The sequence below is a fragment of the Aedes albopictus genome, chromosome 2 (assembly GCF_035046485.1).
Source record: "Aedes albopictus strain Foshan chromosome 2, AalbF5, whole genome shotgun sequence".
Lineage (NCBI taxonomy): Eukaryota > Metazoa > Arthropoda > Insecta > Diptera > Culicidae > Aedes > Aedes albopictus.
The window spans coordinates 354,440,309-354,453,667 of NC_085137.1; the positions used below are offsets into that span (position 1 = coordinate 354,440,309).

Here is a 13,359-nt window from a genome sequence, read left to right on the forward strand (position 1 = left end):
CTACATGGTTCCGGAGTTATTCCGGATTGTCTTGGGGTACCAAAATTGGCCAAATACTTTGCACAACGTTAACCTCAAGATCCCGATGAGGAAGAAGTATAGTGTCTTCGGCGAATTTGTTCAGCAACTAAGAACTAACTGGTAACGGCGACTTTAGTTTGCAATTCGACCACAAAGCGGCGCCAGTGTAAAAAATGTTCAAACCCTCATATCTCAAACTTGATAAGATAGAATGATGTCGTCTTCAACAAAGTTCTTCAGCAAGCTCAGAACTATATGATAGTAAAGTCTTTGGTTTGGGATTTATCCGCTAGGTGGCGCTTTGTATCTGAAAAATTCAAACATGTATATCTCGATACCCTAGTGAGCTACAAGCATGTCGTTTTCAGCAAAGTTGTTCAGCATGCTAAGAACTATCTGGCAATGGCGTCTTTGGGTCGAAAATCGTCCACGCCAGGGTAAAAAATGTTCAAACTTATATACCTCAGAATCCTGATAAGATAGAATGTTGTCGTCTTCACCAAAGTTCTCCAGCAAGCTAAAAACTGCCTGACAGTTGAGTCTTTTATTCGTGATTTATTCGCTAGGTGGCACCTTGTGTGCAATATTTAAACGCGTATATCTCTATTCTTTAATGAGCTAAAAGCATGACGTTTTCTGCAAAACTATTCGGCAGGTTGAAATTCATCCGGCGATGGTGACACAAGCAATCAAAATGTTCATAAAAAATTATCTTAAAATCCGAAAACGTTTAACAAATTGTTCCGAAAGCTGAGAGAAAGTAAGACGTATCCTTGGCGATAGATTCCGTCTAGTACAAAAAAAGTCTTGTATGAACAACCTAATGAACAAAAAGTATTCCATTTTCAGCATAGTTTTTCAGCAAGCTAAGAGCCATTTAGCAGGATAGTAGGCAGTCGAGTACGGTGGTGCAAGAGGTAATATTTTACAACACCGTCTTTGACCCCCTGCAGACAAAACTTGTCATCCCACAAAATTGCTTCTTTTGCTCGGTTTTCCTTCCGAAAATATTTACAGGAATTCTTCCGGGAATATTTACAGTAATTCCTCCGGGAATTTCACATGGAATTTTTGCAAAAAAAAAACTCTGGGAATTCTTCAAGAACATCCTCCAGGAATTTATTCAGGAAATACTCCAGGAAATCCTCCAGGAATTCCTCCGGGGATTCTTCCAGGAGCTCATTCAGGGATTCCTCCACCTGGAATTTATGTATGAGTTCCTCCAGAAATTTCTCTAGGAATTCATCTAAAACTCCCATCAGGAATTCCTTCCAGGAATTTCTTCGGTGAATTCTCCAGTAATTCTACTGCGAATTTTTCCAGGAATTCCTCCGGGAGTTTGTCCAGGAACTCCTACGATTTTTTTTTCTATTTTCAAGGATTTCCATTTCCAAGAATTTACTAAGAATTTTCCCAGGAATGCCCTCCATGAGTTCCTCCGGGAATTCCTCCGGGATTTTCATTAGGAATTCATCCAAGAATTTACAAGTGCTCCTCCAGAAATATCTTCGGGAATGTCTTCCCGAAATCCTCTGAGAATTCCTCTAGGGAGTCCGTCTGGAATTTCTTCGGAAATTTCTTCAGGAAATTGTCCGATAAATCCTCCAGGAATCCATCCAGGAATTCCTCCGGGAATTATTCCAGGAATTCCTCAGAAAATTTCTTCAGGAAAACTTCCAGTTTTTTTTTTTTTTTTTAAACATCCTGTGGGAATTTCTCCAGAAATTTCTTCAGGAAGTCTTCCGTGTTTTTTAATGACAAAACTTTCTAAGAACATCTCCAGCAATTCCTCTGAGAATTTCTCCAGGAATTCCTCCATGAATGTCTCCGGGAATGTCTACGAGAATTTCTCCAGAATTTCCACTTGGAGTTTCTTCAGGATATCCTTCCAAAATTTCTCTCCTGGAATTCCACTAGGAACTCCTTTAGGACTTCTTCCGGGAATTCCTCAATGACTCCCATAAGGAATTCCTCCGGTGATTCCTTCAGGAATTCCTTCGGTAATTTCTCCAGGACTTCTTCCGGGATTTTTTTCCAGGAACTTTTCCGGGTATTTTTTTTTTTCAGGAATTACCCCGGGGATTCCTCCAGGATGGAGGCTTTCCTGAATAATTTCCAGAATAGCTTGAGAAATTCTCGGAAAAAAATAAAGAGAAATTTTATAAGGAAGTCCTGGAGGAAGTCCTAGTGGAGTTCTCAGAGGAATTCATGAAGAAATTCCAAGAGGATTTCCTGAGAAAATGCCAGAAGATTTCCTGTAGAAGTTCTCGGAGGAATTTCAGAAGAATCCACGGAGGAATTTCTGAAGGAATTCCTGGGAGAATTCCTAGAGGGTTTTCTGGAAGATTTCTTGAAGAAGTTCAAAAAAAAATTCCTGCAGGATTTTCCGAAGACATTCCCGGAGGAATGCATTGAGAAATTCTCGGAGGTATTCCTGGAGAAATTTGTAACGGAATTTCTGGAGCAATTACTGAAGATGTTTCTGAAGAAACTCATGGAGAAATTCCTGGAGAAATTCCCGGAGACATTCCAGTTATAATTCCTGGGGAAATTCTCTGTGAAATTTCCGGGGAAAATTCCGAAAACATTTACGGAGAAATTTCGGAAAGATTCCCCGAAGAATTCCTTGTGAAATATGTGGAGGAATTCCTGGAAAAAAAACCGGAAGAAGTCCTGAAAAAATTACCTAGATAATTCCTGATGGAATTAACGGAGGAATTCCGGATGGGAGTCCTAGACGAATTCCTGGAGAAATTCCTGGAGGAAGTCCTAAAGGAATTCCCAGTTGTATTCCAGGAGCAATTTTGAAAGGATTTCCTGAAGAAATTTCTAGAGGATTTTCTAGCGAAATTCTCGGAGGAATTCCTTGAAGACCTGGAACACCTAAAAATACAATTAAAATAAACAGTTTATAAAAAAAAACAAAACAATAATACCATACAAATCCCAAAAATGTTTTTTTTTCTATTATATAGACTGTTCCAGAAATATTAAGCACAACTTTGAATGTATTTCCCAGCCAGCAATTTGGTTGCTATATCGAAATTGTAACTGAAATAGTCACACATATATAGCACCAAAGAAATCGTATTCAATGCACGAAACAGGCATATACATACTGAAGTGGAGGCCATATCGAAACATATATACGATTACTGCGATTCCATCCAACATAATTTACAATTTCTCGAAAAATTTCTACGATTTCGGCGATTTTATTTGTCTAAATATACGATTATGCATGATCTTATTACGATTGAGAGTACCAATATACGACTCAAGATTTTCAAATAAAAAAAATTGTGTTCAGTGGGGGTCCTTTGATTGAGAACTGCGCGTTATCTCTATTAGCTATATTGCCAAGTTGAAAATAGAGAGTTCAAAGTGGATGGCATGAAACGAATAAAAATTAGCATGATACGGTGCGAGACTTGTGGTGGGAGCGTTGTTGTTGTGCATTGAGTGGCACCAAAAATGGTGCCGTGCGAGAGGCCCGGAACTCACATCGTTGTTGGATCTATACATCACTTATTGTTAGCCATCTGCTAGTATGAAAACCTATATATTTGGTTGAAATTATTGCTACCATGGTTGGAATGTGTCAACAACAACAAAAATACAAATTTGTGATGAATACATTTTTTTCTTTTTCTCCATCATACAAATATGTTAACAAAACCATTTACGATTTTCGAGATTAAGATTCGACTATTGAAGGTGCAGTAACAATCATATGCGACTGTAAAAATGAAAATACGATTTCTACGATTTCATTCACTTGATATACGACGCAAGTGTGACGCAAACGATCAAAATACAACATTGTTATTGTTGTATACGATTTCAACGATTTTCATCATACCTTTAGGTGGCAAGCTCGATTTAGCAGATTCATATACGATGTGGAGCGACGATTTCCACGATTCAAAGAAACCATATATACGATTCTAGCGAACTTGCAGCTTGACACTAAAACTCTATGTTTTTTCACGATTCTATCCGATTCTGTGCGATCCTACCGATAGTATCTCGCACCTTTTATGATCGGAGACGACTATATGAAACAAAATCGCAATTTAAATTTAATTTGGCATGAAATGCTATTTTACGCAATCATTGTCAACAAATATACATATTATTATACAATTTTGATTCAATATATGAAAATATACGATTTTTTCCACACATTGATTTACGATATGTGGTTGGCTGGGTTCTGACACGCAGGTGAAAAATAAAGCCTGCAAAAAATCTTAACTGCTACAGCAAATGAAATGTAATATGTTATTAATTAGTAATAATAATAGCTTAAATTTATTTTACCAAATTAGGATGATAGTGTTTTAGAATACACACAACACCTAGATTGAGAATGTAAAAATTGATTGAGATACTAATAAAGGAAAAAAAGCACAACTTTGCAGTACCGCCACTTGGGAATGAACTCAAGAACAATCCAAATTATCACACATATCCTGCTCGAATGCATTAAGGCTCAAATGAGAATCGCATATTATCCAAAACAGAAAAAGCACTTTTCTCCAGAATGACGAAAACGCAAACAAAACCAGCGTGTCCAATTGTCATAATTTACTAAATTAACAATCGGACATTCTTATTATCTTCGATTTGTGGATCATTTTGGAAAAAAGTGCCTTTTTAGTTCTGGAACATTTGCCATTCTCAATTGAGCCTTAACATCAAATATCGGCTATTAAAAGTCACATTTGACTCTTAATTTGGAAGTTGCAACATTCCTTAGAGGTACCTTCAAAACGTTTTGCACAAATTGATCAATTTTTATTCTACGCAAAAAAATACACTAAACAAAAATTTAAAAAAAAATACATTCATGAATGTGAATATACGTATCTGTCAGACAATCAATAGTTTTAGTTTCAAATATAGACTTTTAGAACTCGAAACTTCATTCAAAATCAAATATGCCTAAAATAATAATACAAGAATATAAAAATAGTTGTTTGTTAAAAAAATCATTACTTTCCCGCTATGCGTAGATGTGCTTATAATATCTGGTACAGTCTATAACTGCCAGTCTTGGAATGGTGTTATGAACCATCAAACAAGCCGATCCATTCCAAGTCGTATGATAAAACTTTAATGCATCCGATGTATTTGTTCAATAATACACGCAAATAAGAGTAGATTTTATTGGTTTATCACCGACGTTTCGACGCACGGGTTTGGATCTTCTTCAGGGTTCAAAAAACATTTTTTGGGTGCAAAATTGTAAACGAGGCCATTCTACTAAAATTCCGTCCTACAAGTTAATTGATTTTGATACCTGAAAAAGTTTCATACCCGAGCCTACATTGCCACAAATACTTAACCCTTATGTGGCCGACAGGGTACCCGGGTACCCAGCGCCCATTTGAAAAGCAAGGTGTAGAAAAAAGCAAAAATTTTGTCGGACACATAACGGTTAAATAGAATTAGATTGAATATAGGTTCATGTGTATTGAAATTAAGAAACAGTCCACTCCAAAGCATTACCCAAGTTCCCAAGTTCCAGAATACTTACGATTAAAAATACACTTTTGGAAACTCGGTGGCACGTTTCGATTTCGTACAGATGGTCGTCCAGCACATAGGGATCCAAGTCTACCACCGTACATCCGCTGCCCGTTCCGAAATGGATGTCCACAATCTCGACCTTCGCAAGAAAGAAAAATCAGAACAAAGGAAGAAAAATAGCCACACAAAGAAGGTACAATGGTCAAATCCCGGAGTCGTCCGGTAGCCAAGCCACGCGACAGGTACAAATTGAAAAACAATCGACGAATTTCCATGGCGTTTCCCCTCAATTACCTCAATTTGTCGATCATCGTAAACCGACTGTAAATCGGGTCCAATCACTTCGAGCAGCAACCGTCGTTCCTCTTTGAAGTCTTCAGGTCCGGTTCCGGTTGGGTTGGGATCACCAGAGAGTGAGAGCAAAAAAAACGATAGAAAATAGAAAAAGCGTTAGCTACAGTCTGCTGGAGTGTGTGGAAGAACGTGCCACCAGCCAGCACCACCAGTACCATCCATGATGGCAAGGACATTTGGCTGGCTTGGTTCGTGCTCGCTCGATGAGGCGGGTCGTTTGCCGGGCAGGACGAAAAAAGATCCAAGCAGGAATACGCTGCTCGATTGGTTCGTTCTTTCAGGTGTGCTGGTGATTTATTCCACCACGTGAGTGGTGATTGTGTGTAGCCAGTCCGATAAAGGCAGATCCGGGCGGACAGATAGAATCTGTTTGTTTTCAAGATCAACAGCCGGATTTATCGCATGTGGAATGGCTTTATTTTTTCTGATTGAGGATGAACAATGGAATTCTATTCTTTTCCCTTTTGATGAACTACAGTGGTATTATTTTATTGAAGCAACAATTCAAATATTTCAATCGGCTATATGTAGCAGTAAACATTCAGGTAACAGATCAATAAAATCAGCAGAAGAGATGAGAAACATTTTGTTATTAAACAATAGATACTAAGGCTTGTTAAGCACTACCGACTTCTGGCTCTGAACATCTTTTAAAGTAATCATTTTCCATCATCTTCAATTTTTCAATAAGAACAAGAAGCACACTAAAACTAGACTGCAAAACGGTGAGTCCATAAGAAGAGCGTCCAACATACACTACCCGCCATAAATAAGGAATCGCATCGCAGTTTGGCATCACCTGAAAACCATATGATTTACTAAACTATTTATATCTCAAAAACCGTATCCTCTGCAAAGTTTAGACCTTCGCCAAAGCTGTTCAGCAGGTTTATGACCCTCAAATGGTGGTATGTTCGGTACGTAATTCCGCCGCTATGTGGCGCCAGTGTGCATCTACAATGTGTGCATTTGTGCATTTACAATGAAGTACTTTGACATGGTTTTCCTCATGATTCTGACCACCTGGACCTGTGCATCGACTACATTTTGCTCGGCGGCAGCGTGAGGGCCATTTTTGGCCGGCGGCGGCGGCGTCACGCCGGTGGCTGCTTTCGTCGGCAGCGACGGTGGCTTGAATCGGCGTGACCAAAATTTGACCATAATGTTACATTGGCAAAGCAAACAAGTTATCATTACGCCATAGAATTTGTAGTCTGAGGTGTTTCATGACCATTGATGACATTAACTATTAGGATTGAATGAATACCTTTTTTAAAGTTCTGCTCTGATCCGTCGCTGCGACCAGTGATTAGACCTATTGTGACATTACCCGTATCCGTAGTGTAGTTCATGTTGCATTACTCCATTTGCAATTGAAGGCAATACAATATCGATTTTGCTACAGTTGATGTTTCGTTTTCGTAGGGCATTCAAAAGCTATCAAATTTGATAATAAGATCGCACTATTTACACTAAAAAATCTCCGAATGATTTCAGGGAGGAATCTCAGAAGGAATTTCCGAAGTATCCTTAAAAGAAACTGGAGAAATCCATGAATAAAATTCTGGACTATCTCTGCAGCAACTGCTGTATGAAATCCTGAAAGAACTACTGCAGAAATCTCTGGTGGTTCAAGAATCTACCTTAGACAGATCTCTGAAGAATCTTCTAAAGGAATCCAAGATTGAAATTTTAGAGGAATTCCAGAGGGAAATCCAGGAGGATTCCCTAAATGAATTCAAGAAGAAATCCTAAGGGGTTTACAGCAGAAATCCACAAAGAAATTCCAGCGGGAGTTTCTTAAAGAATTTGAGAAGGAATCCTTTAAGCAAGGATTTTTAGGAAGAATCGACGAAAAATATCGAGGAGAAATTCCGAACGAATTTCCAGCTGGAATCCTAGAATTCTAGTGGGAATTCCCAAGAAAATTCGAAAATGAGTCCCCAAAGGATTTCTAAAAGGAATCAAGAAAAAATACCTTAGTGGTATTTCTGGAAGAATTTCAGAAGAAATCCCTGAGAATATTCTAGGAGGAATCCTCGAAGGAATTCTAGGAAGAATCCCCGAAGGAATTCCAAGAGGAATCCCCGCAGGAATTCCAGAAGGAATCTCCGAATGAAGTCTAGAAGGAATCTCCCAAGAAATTACAGGAGAATTTTCTGCAGAAATTCCAGAAGGAGCCGCCGAAAGAATTCCAGGAGAAATCTTTGAAGGAATTCCGAGTGGTATTCTCAAAGGTTTTTTAAGAGGAAACCCCCAAGAGGAATTTCCATAGGAAGTCAGAAGGAATCCCCGAAGAAATTCAAGAAGGAATCCTCGAAGGAACTCTAGGAAGAATATACGAATGCTAGAAAGAATTTTCGAAGGAATTCTTGAAAAAATCACCGAATAAATTCGAGAAGGAAACCCCGAAGGAACTCCAGGAGCAGTCCTGGAGGAATTCTATGGAGTATTTCAGGAACTCCAGGAGGGTTCTTTGAAAAAAAATAAAAGAGGAATCACTACAGGAATTCTAAGAGGAAACTTCAAAGTTATTCCAGGAGAAGTTCTCGTGTTGATTTTAGAAGGAATCCCCGACGGAATATCAGGAGGAATACCCGAAGAAATTTCAGGAGGAAACTTTGAAGGAAGTCCAACAGGAATTCACGAAGGAATTCCAAGACAAATCCCCGAAGGAACTCTAAGAGGATACCCCGAAGGAATTCCCGGAGAAATCCACGACGGAATATCAAGAGGAATCCCCGAAAGAATTTCAGGAGGAATCCATGAAGGAAATCCAGAAAGAATCTCTAAAGAAATTTCAGAAAGAATTTTCAAAGTAATTCGTGAAGATATCCTCAAAAGATATCTCGGAGGAACCATCGAAAAAAAAACTAGAGAAATTCTCGAAAAAAATTCATGAGGAACTCCTGGATGAAATTGAAAAGGCACCTTCGAAGGAATTTTAGGGGGAATCCCCAAAGGCATTTCAGGAGGAATCCCCGCAGGAATTTCAAGAGAAAATTCCGAAAATAATCCTGCGTGAGTCCCAAAGGAATTCCAACAATTATTCACAAAGAAATGCCAGCAGGGCTCCCCAAAAGAATTCCAGTGGGAATTCCTAAGGAAATTAGAGGAAGAATAGCCAAAGGATTTCTAGAATGGATCAACGGAAAATATCCAGAGGGTATCTCTGAAAAAGTTTCAGGAGAAATTCGTGAGGGAATTTTAGAAGAAATAACCGAAGGAACTCCAAAAGGAATCCCCGAATGAATTCCAGAAGAAATTCCCCAAGGAATTCCAGTAGGAAACCCAGAAGGAATTCTTGGTGGAATACACTGGTCGACAGTAGATCACGCACTTTGACCACTTGACCCATTTCCGAAGGATTTTGGCCCGCTGATTCCGAATCTGACTTCGGAATTGCTGTAACACGTACAGTTTTTGAGAAAAATAGGGTTTTATTCACAAAATTTCATATTTTTATAGAAAACAAAATGTTGTCTTAATATTTATAATTTTTTTATCTGCTCATCATAACCAGTATTTAAATTCAATAGATTTTGATTCACTGATTCAGAATCTGACCTAAGAATTTTTGTAAAACGTAATTTTTTTGAGAAAAATGGGGTTTTATTTACAAAATTTCATATTTTTAAAGAAAATATACTATTGTCTATCTAATTTCAATTTTTTATCTCCTCATTTTAGCCAATATTTATATTTATTAGATTTTCATCCACTGATTTGGTAACTAACCTAAAAATCTCTGTAACACGTGCAGTTTTTGAGAAAAATGAGGTTTTATTCACAAAATTTCATATTTTCAAAGAAAATAAAATATTGTCTTTATAATTTTAAAGTTTTTATCTACTCATCTTAATTCATATTCTATATTTAAAAGATTCTATTTCACTTATTCGTATTCTCACATATGAATTTCTGTAACACGTAAAATTTATGAGAAAAATATTTTATTCACAAAATTTCATATTTTCATGGAAAAAGACAAGACAATAAAGACAATAATTTTATATTTTTTATCTGCTCATCTTAACAAATATTTATGTTTAATGGATTTACATATACTGATTCGAAATCTGACCCAAGAATTTCTGTAACACGTACAATTTTTAAGAAAAATAATTGTTGGCGTCAGTAAAAGGAAAACACAGTCTGGGTAGTTGCCAAACTGGGCAGCTTCAAAGTTGCAAATATATTTCGATTAATTCAATAGCATATACAAAAAAAATGATCTACTTATATTTCTGGGTAACAACCTAATTAACCTGCGCTACAATGGGGTTTTATTTTTTCTCAAAAAATTCACGGGTTACAGAAATTCTTAGGTCAGTTTCCGAATCATTGGATCAAAATCTATTAAATACTAGCTGTACCCGGCAAACTTTGTCTTGCCTACTGCGTTTTTTGACGTTTCAAGTCCCTAGCCAAGCGCCCAAGTCCCCGTTCAAACTGTGTGAAAACCCGATTTTCAAAAACTCTCAATTTTCCCAGGTTTTTGGCCTCATAAACCTTCCTTGGGTGAAAACTAACAGAACAAAACTTAGACGACCCAAATCGGACCAGCCGTTCGCAAGTTATGCGCGGTCCCACGTATGCCACTGCATTTTTATATATATAGATAGATTGGTTAAGATGAGGAGATAAAATTTTAAAGACAGTATTTTCTTTTCTCTAAAAATATGAAATTTTGTGTTTTTTCTTAAAAGCTGTACGTGTTACAGAAATTCTTAGGTCAGTATATAAAAATCTATTAAATACAAATATTGGTTAAGATGCGCAGATAAAAATATGAAAATTATGAAGACAACAGTTTATTTTCTATGAGAATATGATTTTTTTGTATAATTCCATTTTTCTCTAAAATTTTACGTGTTACAGAAATTCTTAGGTCAGATTCTGAATCAGAATATAAAAATCTATTAAATACAAATATTGGTTAAGATGAGCAGATAAAAATATTAAACTTATAAAGACATATGAAAATATGATTTTTTTTAATAATCCCTACTAAAATTTTACCTGTTACGGAAATTCTTAGGCCACATTCTGAATCAGTAGATCAAAATCTTTTCAATAAAAAAAATTGGTTATGATGAGCAGGTGGAAAATTGAAAATTATAAAAACAATTTTTTATTATATGAAAATATGAAATTTGTGAATAAAACCCTATTATTCTCAAAAATTGTACGTGTTACAGAAATTCTTAGGTCAGTTTCCGAATCAGTATATGAAAATCTATTAAAACAAATATTGGTTGAGATGAGCAGATAGAAAAAAAATTAAAATTATAAAGACAGTAGTTTATTTTCTATAAAAAAAATAAAATTATAAAGACAGTAGTTTATTTTATATGAAAATATGAAATTTTGTATTTAAAATTCTATTTTTCTCAAAAATTTTACGTGTTACGGAAATTTTTAGGTCAGATTGCAAATCATAAGATGAAAATTTATTTAATATAAATATTGGAAAATATGGGCAAATAAAATAATAAAATTATAAATACAATAGTCTATTTTCTATGAAAATATGGAATTTGTGAATAAAACCCAATTTTTCTAAAAAAAAAAAATACGTGTTACTAAAATTATTAGGTCAGATTCTGACTCAATGGATCAAAATCTATTGAATATGAATATTGGTTATAATTAGCAGATGAAAAATTTAAAATTTTTCTCTGAAAATGTGAAATTTTGTGAATAATACTCTACTTTCTTAAAAATTTTACGTCTTACAGAAACTCTTAGGCCAGTTTCTGAATCAGTGGATCAAAATCTATTGAATAAAAATATTGGTTATGATGAGCAGATGGAAAATTGAAAAATATAAAAACAATATTTTATTTTATGTGAAAAACTGAAATTTGTGAATAAAACCCTATAATTCTAAAAAAAATTACGTGTTACAGAAATTCATAGGTCAGATTCCGAATCAGTATATGAAAATCTATTAAAGACAAATATTGGTTGAGATGAGCAGATAAAAAAAATTAAATTGTAAAGACAGTAGTTTATTTTCTATGAAAATATGAAATTTGTGTTTAAACCCCTATTTTCTCAAAAATTTTACGTGTTACAGAAGTTCTTAGGTCAGATTGCAAATCAGAATATGAAAATCTATTGAATATAAATATTGGTAAAGATGGGCAGATAAAAAAAATAAAATTATAAATACAATAGTCTATTTTCTATGAAAATATGGAATTTGCCAATAAAACCTAATTTTTCTCAAAAAATTTACGTATTACTAAAATTATTAGGTCAGATTTAGACTCAGTGGATCAAAATCTATTGAATATGAATATTGGTTATAATGAGCAGATGAAAAATTTAAAATTTTAAAGACAATATTAAATTTTCTTTGAAAATATGAAAATTTGTGAATAAAACCCTATTTTTCTCAAAAACTGTACGTGTTACAGGAATTCTGAAGTCAGATTCGGATTCAGCGGGCCAAATTCCATTAGAAATGGAACAAATGGTCAAAGTGCGTGAAAAAAGTTTCAATTTTGTCGACTAGTGTAATCAAGTTTTGGAAAAGATAATCATGGATTAAACTGAGATATGACGCAGCCTTACTTTTTGACAAAACAAAATCATTGAAACAGGTACAGCGGCAATTTTAGCAACTTTAAAGATCAAAATAAAATGAGTCCGTACTTCACCCAATCTGAATCTTATAGATTATTTCGTATGGCCATAGTTGCAACCACTAATGCTGAGGACAACAACCTAATTTGATTTAACTTAATACCATTACTCAATAAAAACTAGACGAAATACCAATGACAGACGTGCGTGCCGGCCGGAAGAAACTTGAGACACATTTGCAATTATTACAAAAGGATAAAGGACAGTTTACTTCAAAACATATACTGTATTTGATCAGAGTTATGTGAGCTTTCAATTAATACATTCACTTTGCAAATCTGAATTACAGATGGGAAATAAATTCAATTTTACTGTGTATCGGGTCAAGCGATGACAAGGACCGCCAGCTAAGAGTTGTGTGCTTAAGGCGAAACTGGAAGCATTTCCTCATTTTTTTGGTTTTTGATTTTTCATTAAATAACGAAGAAATATTTTCAAAATCGGTTTTCGTGCAAATATAGAGCATGGATCAAGGCATCTTCTGAATTTTTTTGTGGTGGAAAAAGTTTAACATTTTTTCAGAAACCAGTTTTTTGTGAAATTGTATTCAAAAATGGTTTCTGCAAAAACGAAATACATTTTCCTCCACAAAAAAAATCAGGAGATACCTTGATCCATACTCTACATGTGTACGAAAACCGATTTTGAAAATATTGCTTCGTTATTTTATAAAAAATCAAAAACCAAAAAGTGAGGAAATGGATCCAGTTTCGCCTTAACTGGTAGTGCAGCCTGGGCACTGTTGTCCTTCTGACTTCAGCTAGATTGAAGAGGTACGTCTCGAGCGTCTGTTCA

The 13,359-nt window shown here is 35.5% G+C and overlaps 1 protein-coding gene across 2 annotated transcripts in view; it reads right to left on the minus strand.

The window, feature by feature from the left end:
- Positions 1-13,359, minus strand: part of LOC109416238 (protein qui-1) — a 378,767-nt gene that overhangs the window by 201,909 nt on the left and 163,499 nt on the right. For both annotated transcript variants that reach the window (XR_009997894.1, XM_062852727.1), the window contains exons 3-4: positions 5,851-5,930; positions 5,564-5,695 (exon numbers count right to left, since the gene is read on the minus strand). Coding sequence is in view for 1 of the 2 variants with exons in the window: in XM_062852727.1 (XP_062708711.1) it covers positions 5,564-5,695; positions 5,851-5,930 (212 nt within the window). In the remaining variant the exon portion in view is untranslated. The remainder of the gene's footprint in view (positions 1-5,563; positions 5,696-5,850; positions 5,931-13,359) is intronic.